At 36.5% G+C, this 14,784-nt stretch overlaps 1 protein-coding gene across 3 annotated transcripts in view; it reads left to right on the top strand.

Moving 5' to 3' along the window:
• LOC126086405 (protein LEG1 homolog) overlaps window positions 1-14,282 on the top strand; it is a 46,458-nt gene extending 32,176 nt beyond the window's left edge. Inside the window, exon 6 of one of the 3 annotated variants that reach the window (XM_049902578.1) lies at window positions 13,570-14,282. In XM_049902578.1, coding sequence (XP_049758535.1) covers window positions 13,570-13,667 — 98 coding nt within the window. In that variant the 3' untranslated portion in view covers window positions 13,668-14,282. Of the gene's footprint in view, window positions 1-10,674; window positions 13,124-13,552 lie in introns of those variants that run through there. The other 2 variants (XM_049902669.1, XM_049902751.1) reach the window with 2 other exon arrangements.
• Window positions 14,283-14,784: the final 502 nt, after the last annotated feature.

The following is a 14,784-nucleotide window of genomic DNA, read 5'->3' as shown; positions in this document are numbered from 1 at the left end:
TTTTTTTTCCTGAGTGTAAGTGTTTTTTTGCAGAGCCATGGTGATACAGTGGTTAGGAGCTAAATCTTTTTTCAAGTTCTTAAATAGTGGTCTCATACAGTAATTGTCCTTTTGTGATTGACTTAGTTCTCTCAGCATAGTGCCCTCCAGATTCACACATGTTGTGATATGTTGCGTGGGTTCATCATGGTTGTTTATCATTGTGTAGCATTCCTTTGTGTATATGTACCATACTTTATTTATCCACTCATCTGTTGATGGACACTGAGGTTGTTTCCATCTTTTTGCTATTGTGAATAGTCCTGCAGTAAACATCGGTATGCATATGTCTATTTGTGTGAAGGCTCTTTTTTCTCTAGGATTTATGTATGCCTAGGAGTGGCATTGCTCAATCATATAGTATTTCTATTTCTAGCTTTTTAATGAGGTGCTGTATTGTTTTCCGCAATGGTTGTTCCATTTTACTTTTCCACCAGCAGTAAGAGTTCCAATCTCCCCACAACCTTTCCAAAATTTGTTATTTTCAATTTTTTTGATTAGTGCCAGTATTGTTGGGGTGAGATAGTATCTTATTGTAGTTTTTTGATTTGCATTTCTTTAATGGCTAAGTATTGTGAACATTTCCTCATATGTCTGTTAGCCACCTGTTGGTCTTCTTTGGTGAAGTGTCTGTTCATATCCTTTGCTCATTTTTTAATTGAATTATTTTTCTTTTTGCTGTTGAGATGTTGAAGTATTTCATAAGTTTTAGAAATTAGACCCTTGCCTGATACATTATAGCCAAAAATTTTCCCAGGCTGTAGGATCTCTTTTAACTCTTTTGGTGAAGTCTTTTGATGAGCATAAGTGTTTAATTTTTAGGAGCTCCCTGTTACCTAGTTTCTGTTCTGGTATTTGTGCCTTGTTACTTATGTATTAAGGCCCCTAGCATTGTCCTTATATTTTCTGTTGGGATCTTTAAATTTCAGATTTTATATTTAGGTCTTTGATCCATTTTGAGTTAAATTTTTGTATACGATATGAGGTATGGATTTTGTTTCATTTTTTTACAGATGGACATCCAGTTATGTCAACACCATTTGTTAAACTGTCTTTTCCCCATTTAATGGCCTTTGGGACTTTGTCAAAATATCTGCTGTTTATAGACAGATGGATTTACACATGAGTTCTCAATTCTGTTCTGTTTCTCTATGTGTCTTGTGCAATTACCAGACCGTTTTGACTACCATGACAGTATAATAGGTTCTAAAATCAGATATTTTAAGGCCTTCCACTTTGTGCTTTTCTTCAATAATGATTTACTTATTCAAGGCCTCTTCCATTCCCATATAAGATTGGTGATTTTTTTCTCCATCTCATTAGAGAATGCTGTTGGAATTTGGATCAGTATTGCATTGTATCTGTAGATTGCTTTGGATAGTATTGACATTTCCACAATATCGAGTCTTCCTATCCATGAGCATGGTATGTTTTTACATTTATGTAGGTCTCTTTTTATTTCTTGCAGTAGTGTTTTGTAGCTTTTTTTGTACAGGTCTTTTATGTACCTGGTTAGATTTATTTCTAAGTATTTTATTTTTTTAGGGGTACTATAAATGGTATTGCTTTCCTGACTTTTTTTTTTTTTTTGGAAGCTCTTCTTGGTGTAGAGAAATTCAACTAATTTTTGTATGTTAATCTTTTATCCTGCCATATTGTTGAAATCTTCTATTAGTTCCTGTAGTTTCTTGTGGAGTTTTTTTGGTTTTCTGGTTTTATGGGTATGTATAAGATCATATCATCTGCAAAAACAGACAGTTTTACCTCCTCCTTACCAATCTGGATGCCCTTTATTTCTTTTTCTTGCCTTGTTGCTCTAGGTAGGACTTTCATCATGATGTTGAATAAGAGTGGTTATTCAAGCCATCCTTGTCTGGTTCCCTTTCTCAAGGGGAATGCTTTCCATCTCTCTCCATAGAGAATGATGTTGGCTGTTGGTTTTGTATAGAGGAGGTTTTATGCTGAGGAATTTCCCTTCTATTCCTATTTTATTGAGAGTTTTTATCAGGAATGGGTGTTGGACTTTGGCAAATGCCTTTTCTACATCGATTGAGATGATTATGTGATTCTTTTATTTATGTGGTGGATTATGTTGATTGATTTTCTAATGGTGAACCATCCTTGTATAACTGCTATGAACCCCACTTAGTCATGGTGTATTATTGTTTTGCAATGCTGTTGAATTCTATTAGCTAGAATTTTTGTTGAGTATTTTTGTGTCTATAATCATGAGGTATAATGGTCTGTAGGCTTTTTTGTTTTTTTGGCTGCTCCGTTGCCTGGCTTTGGTATCAGGGTTGTGCTGGCTTCATAGAATGAATTTGGGAGTATTCTTTCCTTTTCTATGCTCTGAAAATTTTGAGAAGTATCGGTGTGAGCTCTTCTCTGAAAGTTTGGTAGAATTCTCCGAAGAAGTCGTCCAGGCCAGGACTTTTTTTCGTTGGGAGTTTTTTTGTTTTTGTTTTTATTACCTCTTCAATCTCTTCTTTTGTTACGGGTCTATTTAGTTTTTTCTACCTCAGTTTGAGTTAGTTTAGATAGGTGATGTGTTTCTAGAAATTTGTTTTCAAATTTGTTGGGATAAAACTTTTCATAGTATTCTGTTATGATCCTTTTTATTTCAGTTGCGTCTCTTTTCTTATTTGGGTTATTTGCTTCTTAACCTGTTTTTCTTTTGTCAGTTTGGCCAATGGTTTGTCAATTTTGTTGATCCTTTCAAAGAACCAACTTTTGATCTTGTTGATTCTTTCTATTGTTTTTCTGTTCTCTATTTCTGCTCTAATCTTTATTATTTCCTTTCTTCTTCTTTTTTTTTTTTGTTGCTCTCTTTCTATTTTTTTTTGAGTTGTAGGGTTAACGTTTTCATTTCGATCATTTGTTCTTTTTTGATGTGTGTATTTATTGCTGTAAATTAACCTCTAAGCACTGATTTTGCTCTGTCCCAAAGATTTTGGTAAGATATATTTTCATTTTCATTTGATTCTATGAATTTTTTATTCTGTCCTTGATTTCTTCTATTACCCAGTAGCTTCTAAGCAAGGTGTTGTTCAGTTTCCACGTATTTGATTTCTTTTCCTTACTGCATCTTTTACTGATTTCTACTTTTACGGCATTATCATCAGAAAAGACTCTGCATTATTTCAATATTTTGGATTTTGTTGAGGCTTTTTTTGTGGCCTAAAATGTGGTCTATTCTGGAGAATGTTGGAAAAGAATGCATCCTTTGCTGCTGTTGAGCGGAGTGTTCTGTATATGTCTACGAGGCTGACCTGGATGATTGTAGCATTCCGCTTTTCTGTATCTTTATTGAGTTTCTTTTTAGATGTTCTGCCCTTAACCAAAAGTGGTATGTTGAAGTCTTATTGTGGAACTGTTTATTTCTTTTCAACAATGTTTGTTTTATGTATTTTGGAGCCTTATCATTGCTGTGTATATATTTAGTATGGTTATGGCCTCCTGTGTATTGACACTTTAATGATTAAACCCTGGTGGCCTAGTGGTTAAGTGCTACAGCTGCTAACCAAAGGGTCAGCAGTTCCAATCCGCCAGACGCTCCTTGGAAACTCTATGGGGCAGTTCTACTCTGTCCTATAGGGTGGCTATGAGTCTGTCTTTAACGATTATATAGTGTCTTTTCTCATTCTTTATGGTGAATTTTGCTTTAAAATCTATTTTATTGGAGATTACAATTGCTACTTCTGCTCTTTTTTTTTGGTTATTGTTTAATGGATACATAAATATTTTTCTAGCCTTTGAGTTTTAGTTTATGTCTTCATGTCTAAGATGTATCTCTTGTAGACAGCATATAGATGGATTGTGGTTTTTGGTTCATTTTGCCACTCTGTCTCTTTTCTGGTGCATTTAAGCCATTTATATTGAGTAATTATCAATAGGTATGAGTTTACTGTTGTCATTTTGTTTTTTTTTTTTGTGGTGTTGACGGTTTCTTTGTTCCACTTAATTTTCTGTGATGAGTTCTTTTTGTTTCTATATTTTATTTCATTTCTTTCATTAATGCTGATTTTGTGTTTACTGAGTTTTTGTTTTTCTTCTTTTTTATTGTGATGGGTAGCTTTGTCAGCTTCCTTTGTGGTGACTTTAAATTTACCTTCATTTTTCTTAGTTTAAACCAATTTTTTATTTCTTGATATTGCCTTGACTTCTTCTCCAAATGGAAGTTCTGTAACTACACCATTTATTTCCTCTTTTTTGTTTTGACATTGTCATCATTCATCTGTTGAGTTCTCTGGTTCCCTATTTGCAGCCTTTTAGCTTTGTTTTATTTTTGAGAATTCCCTATCTGGGCTGGTATCTGGTTGATCTGTGTTCTAGTCTTGGATTGTTGTCTGATATTCTTGGTTCTCTAACCAGAGGACTCCTTTAAATATTTCTTGCCATTTTGTTCTGGTTTTTACATATTCCCTTAATTTTTGTTTATCTGAAAATGTCTGACTTTCACCATCATATATATTTTTTTTTATATGAAAGACAGTTTTGCTGGATATATAATTCTTGGCAGGCAGCCTTTTTTTTTTTTTTTCCTTCGAGGCTTTATATATATCATCTCATTGCATTCTTGCCTACATGGTTTCTGCTGAGTAATCAGAGCTTAGTTTTATTGGTTCTCCTTTGTAGGTGATTTTTTGTTTTTCCCTAGACAATTTCAGGTTTCTTTCTTTGTCTTTGGTTTTGAAAAGCTCAATTCTGATATGTTTCGGTGCCTTTATTTTGGGGTCTGTCCTATATGGAGTTCATTGAGCTTCTTGCTTGGATATCTTCTTGTCTTTCATGATACTAGAGAAGGTTTCTTCTATCAAATCTTCAACAGCTCTCTCTGTGTTTTCCATTAAATCCCCCCCCCATTCTGGAACTCTAATCAAACAAGTATTTACTCTTGATAGTATCGCACATAATTCTTCATTTTTCTTTGTTCTTTCTTCTGATTTTTTCCTCTGACAAATTTTGTCAAGGGACTCGTCTTCATTCTCACTAATTCTGTCTTCCATTATCTCAGTTTTGCTCCTGTCACTTTACATTGAGTTGTCTAGTTCTTAAATGTTATTGTTAATCTTTTGAATTTCTAGTTGCTTTTTTTGTATGGTTTCTAGTAGCCTATTTATTCTGTCATTTTGTTCTCGTATTGTTTTCCTGAATTCTTCTATTGCTTTGTCTGTGTTTTCCTTGGTTATACCTGCATTTTCGCTGATCTCTTTCTAATTCAAGTAGTCCCATCACCTCATCTTCCTCCAGCAGGTTTTCTCATTCTTTATTTTGGTTGTTTACTGGAGCCATCTTGTCCTGTTTCTTTATGTGATCTCACATTGACTGTTGTCTCTGAGGCATCAAGAAGTTATTATATTTATTTATTGATTGTGTGATTGTGTACTGCATCTTGAATTTTTGTTATGTTTGCTTTGATACATCTGAGTGGGTTGGGTGTGTGTGCTACTCTGGTCACTAATCTGGCTGTACTGAAGCTCTCGCTTCCTGTCTCCAGATAGGGGGAGCAGCTACTACGTGTGTGAGCATTGTGAGCATGAAACTCTATTCACTGTTCTTGCAGAGCTGCTGAAGATGTAGGTAGCATTTTTGGTGAGGTGATGTATCTGTCCTGCTGGTCCTGGTTGTGGGTGCAGGGGGTGTTCTCCCTGGTCATTGGGTTGGATATTGTGTGTGCACTCAGCCCCTTTTTGAATTTTCAGGGCAAAGATGCCGAGGTCATCAGTCACTAAGTGTGTGGTGAGAAGACTCTCACCAACAGTCCTGGGCAGGCAGGGCTGTGTGGGGGTGTTTGGAGTAGTTACAAGTCACTAGTTGCAGCGGGGAGCAATGTGGAAGGTAAGGCAGGGAGCTGTCAGCTGGCCATGTGTGCCCAGTTGGAGGGTGGCCCCATCCCCTAGAATGTGTCACAGGGGGATATTTCAGCCAATCCTTGGGTACCCAGTGCAAAGACAAGTGCCACAGGACCATCTACCAGAGAGATATAATCCTCAGCAGTTAAAATAAGGCTTAAAAGGCATATATCTACTATTCCAAAGATAGAACTAACATAATAAATTAAATACATAGTAAATTAAGTTTCTTTATTCAAAAATCATTTATACTGTTACTATAATGTTGTTTTTAGGTGCCATTGAGTCAGTTCCAACTCATAGTGACCATATGTACAACAGAAAGAAACACTACCTGGTCTTGCTCCATCCTCACAATCATTATGTTTGAGCCCATTATTTATTGCAGACCATCTCATTGAGGGTCTTCCTCTTTTTTGCAGACCCTCTACTTTACCAAGCATGGTGTCCTTCTCCAGGGATTGATCCCTTCTGATAACATGTCCAAAATATGTGAGACATAGTCTCACCATCTTTGCTTCTAAGACGCTTTCTGGTTGTACTTCTTCCAAGACAGATTTGTTCTTTTGGCAGTCCATGGTATATTCAATATTCTTCCCCAACATCACAATTCAAAGGCATCAATCCTTCTTCGGTCTTCCTTATTCATTGTCCAGCTTTTGCGTGCAGATGAGGCACTTGGGTCAAGTACACCTTGGTCCTCAAAATGACATCTTTACTTTTGAATACATTAAAGAGTTCTTTTGCAGCAGATTTGCCCAATGTAATGCATTGTTTGATTTTTTTAACTGTGCTTCCTTCTATGGGCGTTGATTGTTGATCCAAGTAAAATGAAATCTTTGACAACTTCAAGCTTTTCTCTGTTTATGATGATGCTGCTTATTGGTTGAGTTGTAAGAATTTTTGTTTTCTTTATGTTGAGGTGTAATCCACACTGAAGGCTGTAGTCTTTGGTCTTCATCAGTAAATGCTTCAAGTCCTCTCGGCTTTCAGCAAGCAAGGTTGTATCACCTGCATATCACAGGTTGTTAATGAGTCTTCCTCCAATCCTGATCCTGCATTCTTCTTCATATAGTCCAACTTCTTGAGTTATTTGCTCAGCATACAGTTTGAATAAGTATGGTGATAGGATACAACCCTGATGCACACCTTACTGATTTTAAACCACACAGTATCTCCTTGCTCTTTTTGAAAGACTGTCTCTTGGTCTATGTACAGTTTTCTCATGACCACTGTTAAGTGCTCTGGAGTTCCAATTCTTCTCAATGCTATCTGCATTGACCCACACAGTTGGATGCCATTGCATGGTCAATAAAACAAAGATAAACATCTTTCTAGTATTCTTTGCTTTCAGCCAAGATCTATCTGACATCAGCAATGATATCTCTTGTCCCATGTCCCCTTTTGAATCTGTCTTGACTTTCTGGCAAATACTCTCTTGATGTACTGCTGCAACCATTTTTTAATTATCTTCAGCAAAATTTTACTTATGTGTGATATTAGTGATATTGTTCAATAATTTCTGCATTCTGTTGGATCATCTTTCCTTAGAAGGGGCAAAAATACAGATCTCCTCCAGCCAGTTGACCAGGTAGCTGACTGAAAGAGATCCATATTTTTGTCCATTCCAAAGAAAGGAGGTCCAACAGAATGCACAAATTATGTAAAGTACTATTTAAGATGGAAACCCTGGCAGTGTAGTTGTTAAGAGCTACACGTGCTAACCAAAAACTCAGCACTTTGAATCCACTAGGTGCTCCTTGGAAGCTCTATGGGGCAGTTCTCTCTGTCCTATACGTTGCAATGGGTCAGAATCAACTCGACAGCAACAGGTTTGGTTTTTATTTTATTTTTTTCTACTATTTAAGATACTGGCATCCTGGTGGTGCAGTGGTTAAACATTTGGTGCTAAAAAAAAGTCAGCAGTTCATATCCACCAGGTTCTCCTTGGAAACCCTATGGGGCAGTTTTACTCTGTCCTGTAGGGTCACTATGAGTCAGAATTGACTCAATGGCAATGAGCATTTAAGATACTGGAAAATAAATATATTGGTGGAAGAATATATAACAGCAGTGACAGCCCATGCCTAAATAACTCATGATTGGTAGCAGGCAGTAGAAAATTGCTGGAAATGTGACTGAAAATGAAGATGATATTCAGTGAGCATCTTGAGGGTGGAATGGGGAGATCACTAAAAGAAATGGGTGTGAGTAGAGGCTGAAAAAAAAAAACAAAACGAAATAGATGGATTTGAGAGATATTTAAAAAAAAAAACTTAATTGGTAGGATTAGAGATACTGGGTGGCACAAACAGTTTGTGACTGACTCCTAAATGAAGGTTGCCAGTTTGAACCTACCCAGCGGCACCACAGAAGAAAGGCCTATTTATCCTCCTTGTAAATATTACAGCCAAGAAAATCTATGGAGCAGTTTTACTCTGCAACACATGGGATCACTGTGAATCAACCAGAAAGCAGTGGGTATGGGTATTGGTAGAATGTGGTGATAAATTAGACGGACAGAGTGAGGGATAATAAGGTTATCAAGCATGAAATCTGGAACTCTGGTCTGAGGAATTAGGCGTATAGTGTAGCTACTAATTGAGCTGGGAAACACTAGGGGAGTATAGAAGATAGGGGTTGGTGAGTTCTGAATGATGGCGAGAAATTTAGTTTTACACATGTTGAATTTAAGGAAACTGTAAGATGGCCATGTGACAAAGTAGACTTAATGGTTCTACATGTATATGTGTAGAACTCAGGGGAGAATTCTTATATGCAGATTATTTTGGGGATCATTAGAGATAAAAAATTACTGATTCAATGATAAATCACAGCATTTTTGGCTTACAAAGTGGTTTTAGCTTTAAAATTATTTTTCAAAATATAGTTGTCATGGATTGAATTGTGTCCCCAGAAATGTCTGTCAACTTGGCCAGGCCATGATTCCCAGTACTGTGTGATTGTCCACCATTTTATCATCTGATGTGATTTTCCTATGTGTTGGAAGTCCTATCTCTATGATGTTAAAGAGGTGGGATTAGCGGCAGTTATGTTAATGAGGCAAGACTCTATCTACAAAATGAGATTGTGTTTTAAGCCAACCTCTTTTGAGATATAAAAGAAGGAAGCAAACAGAGAGACAGGAAGACCTCATGCCACCACGAAAGAGCCAGGAACACATGTCCTTTGGGTTCGGAGTCCCTGCACTGAAAAGCTCCTAGACCCAGGAATGATTATGACAAGGACCTTCCTCCAGAGCCAGCAGAGAGAGATAGCTTTCCCCTGGAGCTGGCACCCTGAATTTGGACTTCTAGCCTCCTAGACCGTGAGAAAATATATTTCTCTTTGTTAAAGCCATCGACTTGTTGCATTTCTGTTACAGCAGAACTAGATAACTAAGATAATAGCACTGGAAGATTCCATAGGGAAAAAAAAAAAAAACCTAGATTTCTCAGGCTTTCCCTAAAACATAATAATACAGGCTACATTGGGCCACATTCTTCCATGTCAACTAACTGCTGGAGTTCAGTAGCAGCTTCCTCTCCTTGAAATAGTTTTTATAGCTACCGTCATTACTGATTTTCTTATATTTGTCTGTTGTCACCCATTTATGCTACTTTCTGATTGCCATAAGTATTAGATTTTGCAATTTCCATTGTAGGTGGTGATTAATGTCATGTGTATGGTATAAATCCCTCACCAAATGAGTGATGGTAATACAGAAGGAGCAATAAATTACACTCTTTTTGTCATCACCTAAAATTAGAACCACTTGAGACAAAGAAACAAATGAAAGGAAATGAAACTTCAGCTTCAGCAGCGGCAAATGACTGAAAAAGGTAATTTAGATGGACAGGAACAATAGTCTCCCCACTCCATATTCGTACTCCAGACCTGGGAAAGCCATCCAGAGTCTGAAGAACAGGTCACTTAATCTAGTATCTCTATCACATTGGTCTAGATAGGAAGAAGAGAAAAAGAGATATTCTTGGCTCTTAGGACTTTGATAGATTAGTTCCAGCCAGTTGAGAAACATGGGCCAAAATCTCTCACCCACAGTCTTAGTTGTCTAGTGCTGCTATAACAGAAATACCACAAGTGGATGGCTTAACAAACAGGAATTTATTCTTTCACAGTTTAGGTGGCTGGAAGTCTGAATTCAGGGCAGCAGCTCTAGGGGAAGCCTTTCTCTCTCTGTCAGCTCTGGGGGAAGGTCCTTGTCTCCTTTCAACACCTGTGGGCCTGGCATTTCTTGGAGATCTGCATGTGTCTTGGCATCAATCTTCTCCCGAGTGTAGAAGGTTCTCAGCACAAGGACCCCACATCCAAAGAACATGCTACACTCCCGGCTCTTCGTTCTTGGTAGTAGTCAGGTCCCTGTCTCTGCTAGCTTCTCTCTTCTTTTATCTCTTGTAAGATAAAAGGTGATGCAGACTACACCCCAGGGAAACTCTCCTTATATCAGATCAGGGCTCTGACCTGGGTAAGTGTGTTGCATATCACCTTAATCCTGCTTGATTAACATAACAAACATAACCTAATGCTCTTTAACACAACCTAAACCAGCAAAGAGCTGGAGATGGAAAACCAAAAGGAAAGAATATCGTCAGCATTTCTCAAGCTGAAAGAACTGAAGAAAAAATTCAAGCCTTGAGTTACAATAGTGAAGGATTCTATGGGAAAAATGTTAAATGATGCAGGAAGCATCAAAAGAAGATGGAAGGGATACACAGAGTTATTATACCAAAAAGAATTAGTCAATGTTCAACTATTTCAATAGGTAGCATATGATCAGGAACTGATGGCACTGAAGGAAGAAGTCCAAGCTGCTCTGAAGGCATTGGCGAAAAACAAGGCTCCAGGAATTGATGGAATATCAACTGAGATGTTTCAACAAACAGATGCAGCCCTGGAGGTGCTCACTCATCTATGCCAAGAACTATGGAAGACAGCTTTCTGGCCAACTGACTGGAAGAGATCCATATTTATGCTGATTCCCAAGAAAGGTGATCCAACCGAATGTGGAAATTATCAAACAATATCATTAATACCATATGCAAGCAAAATTTTGCTGAAGATCATTCAAAAATGGCTGCAGCAGTATATCGACAGGGAACTGCCAGAGATTCAGGCTGGTTTCAGAAGAGGATGTGGAACCAAGGATATCACTGCTGATGTCGGATGGATCCTGGCTGAAAGCAGAGAATACCAGAAGGATGTTTACCTGTGTTTTATTGACTATGCAAAGGCATTTGACTGTGTGGATCATAACAAATTATGGATAACATTGGGAAGAATGGGAATTCCAGAACACTTAATTGTGCTCATGAGGAACCTTTGCACAGATCAAGAGGTTGGACAGAAGAAGGGGATACTGAGTGGTTTAAAGTCAGGAAAGGTGTGTGTCAGGGTTGTATTCTTTCACCGTACCTATTCAATCTGTATGCTGAGCAAATAATACAAAAAGCTGGACTATATGAAGAAGGAGGGGGCATCAGGATTAGAAGAAGACTCATTAACAACCTGCGTTATGCAGGTGACACAACTTTGCTTGCTGAAAGTGAAAAGGATTTGAAGCACTTACTAATGAAGATTAAAGACCACAGCCTTCAGTATAGATTACACCTCAACATAAAGAACACAAAAATCCTCACAACTGGGCCAATGAGCAATATCATGATAAATGGAGAAAAGATTGAAGTTGTCAAGGATTTCATTTTACCTAGATCCACAATCAAAAGCCATGGAAGCAGCAGTCAAGAAATCAAAAGACGCATTGCATTGGGTAAATCTGCTGCAAAGGACCTTTTTAAAGTGTCGAAGAGCAAAGATGTCACCTTGAAGACCAAGGTGCACCTGACCCGAGCCATGGTATTTTCAATCACATCATATGCATGCGAAAGCTGAACAATGAATAAGGAAGACCAAAGAAGAATTGAAGCCTTTGAATTGTGGTGTTGGTGAAGAATATTGAATATACCGTGGACTGCCAAAAGAACGAACAAATCTGTCTTAGAAGAAGTACAACCAGAATGCTCCTTAGAAGCAAGGATGGCGGGACTACGTCTTACATACTTTGGACATGTTGTCAGGAGGGATCAGTCCCCAGAGAGGGACATCATGCTTGGCAAAGTACAGGGTCAGCAGAAAGGAGGAAGACCCTCAATGAGATGGGTGGACACAGAGGCTGCAACAATGGACTCAAGCATAACAACAATTGTAAGGATGGCGCAGGCCTGGGCAGTGTTTCATTCTGTTTTGCATAGGGTTCCTATGATTCAGAACCAATTTGAGGGAACCTAAGAACAATAACAACAACAATCTTGTTTCATTAACATAACAGACAGCTTACTCCTAAATGAGACCATAATCACAGGCACAGAGGCTAGGATTTACAACACATCACAAAATGGAGGATAATCACACAATACTGGGAATCATGGCCTAGTGAAGTTGACTGGTATTTTGTGGGGACATAGTTTGATCCGTGACACCAACCAATCAGAAAATATACTCCACTTCCATGGAAAAGGGTAAAGGATGCTCATGAAAATAGCTCCTCATGGAAAGTAAGCATTACCCACCGTAAGAGTCTAAAGGAAGAAGAAGAAATAGACTAAGTGTTCTGGATAATTCCAAACTGTTACTTCTTGTACACAACAGATCTAAACTGAAATATTTCCTGTCTCAAAGATTGCTTTAAAAAAAATCCCTAATTACTTATTTCCTCTTTATTAATTTAACATTTTAATTGCTATAACTTTTTACTTATTTAGTTTAATATATTTAAGATACGCAAATGATAAAAATGTATATATTTTAATTAAATGAAATTAAAAGCCTTCCTCTTAACCATTCCTCTTTACTTACATCTCTTGGTCCATAAGCTAATTTTTAAAATTCATTCTTAAGTGCAAATTTCTAGAAAATTTTAGTATATAAAACAGTGCTTAATGAATAAATGAAACCTGTGTTGTTTGCACAAGTGGACTCATACACACCTCTGCACTAGATTTTTTTTACTAGAAATTCTCTTGAACATTTTTCTATATCAAGACGTGTTGATCCAACTCATTTTATTTAATGAATATGCAATGATTTATTTAATGAATTTACCATAGCTTTTATAAGCTATTGCTAATAATGCAACAATGGCAGTCCACGTTTACTTTTCTTGGCATAATTTATGGTTCTACTAATAAATTCCTAGAAAAGAAAGGAAATAAAATTGACTGAGCAGATACTGTCAAAAAAAATTTTTTTTTACTGTCAAAGGTATTTCAAAAAAGATTTGAGGAGTTTACATTTTTATCATAAAACTCTGTATTAAGGTTTCTACTTTTACCAGCCCACTATCTCATACCAATTTCTGTAAATTTTTAAAATGATGTTGTATAGATTCTTTAATGTGGAAATTTACTGTTGTATGGATTTGTAGTTCTTTAAATGGTTTGTGCATTCATCTTGGTTTTTGTATTTGCTGCTTATATTTCTTATTTATTTTTATATGAAGATCTGAAAGTTTATTTTTAGTTTAAAAATATTATGAGCATAATTACCATATTGTGAACATACACTATTTGCATGTGAAATGCATGGAATTTTGTTTAAAACAAACATTTTAAAATTGTGCATAAATTTAAATTTACATATAATAGTTTTGTATCTTTTCCAGATCATTTATCTTTGACTATATGGAAAAATTTAATGAAGACACAAGAGGCAAGGGAGCTTGTTCTAGAGGTTTTGGAGATAATTCTCAATATTTTTTAATTCAGCACTTCTATGAATCGGAGTTGACTCAATGGCACTGGGTTGGGATGGAAATGATTAATGAATTAAAAAGGAACAATTTTAAACTGTTGAGAGACAGTCATTTCAAATAATTATTATGGTCACAATCAGATAATTTTCTTGTGTCTGGTAATTTTCACCTATGCATGTTTAATAGAATTTTCTGGGTATATTCTTGCCTTTTTTTTTATTCTTGACTTTTAAGTTCAAATTAACATTGTGATTATTTTACTTAATTAATAATTCTTGATTTTAAAAATTCATTAATGTTGAAAATGATTAAGATCAAAAGGAGATTACATTAAGTTACCGTAAATGACTGAGAAATTGATAAGCAGGTACTAAACTTCTATGGCTCTTTTTTGTTATCCTATATAAGCTAATTTCATGATATTTAGAACAATGTATATTGCTGATTTGGAAACCCTGGTGGCGTAGTGATTAAGTGCGATGGCTGCTAACCAAGAGATCAACAGTTTGAATCCACCAGGAGCTCCTTGGAAACTCTATGGAGCAGTTCTATTCTGTCAAATAGGGTCGCTATGAGTCAGAATCGACTCAATGGCAGTGGGTTTGGGTTTTTTTTTTTTTTTTGGTTAATAATGCTAATTTACAATAAAATTTCACAACAATGTAAAATAAAATGCTGACATCCAATTTAAATGTTTAAAACTGATAAAACTGAACTAGCCAATAAAATACAGTAGTTGATTTATCAAGTTGTTATGTGTGTGTATGTGCATTTTCTCTGACCACAGTTTACTACAATTACCTTATAAATTTGTCCTCCTTTATTCACACATGATAATGAATGTTAAAAAGTCAAGTTTCTCAAGGTTTTTATCTTTTGGTAGAGAGAATGCAATGGCCAGGAGGTGATTACCAGAGTTGATATGACATGAAGAACTAGAATTGGCCTTTTGTCTCTGGTTTCTGAAAATAGCTCTTGGAATCCCTCAGCAGTCAAGCTGTCTTTGTTTTTTAAAACAGTCATATAATGCTTAAACATGTGCAAATGAGTTGAGAGCCCCCAGCATATCACCTGGCAACTAACCTCAAAGAGGGGGGTACATAATGGAGTCAAACATGCATACAT

Source organism: Elephas maximus, chromosome 1 (genome assembly GCF_024166365.1).
Source record: "Elephas maximus indicus isolate mEleMax1 chromosome 1, mEleMax1 primary haplotype, whole genome shotgun sequence".
In the NCBI taxonomy this organism is placed as follows: Eukaryota; Metazoa; Chordata; class Mammalia; order Proboscidea; family Elephantidae; genus Elephas; species Elephas maximus.
Note: the sequence above shows the minus strand (reverse complement) of the source record. Positions and strands in the feature narration are given on the sequence as shown.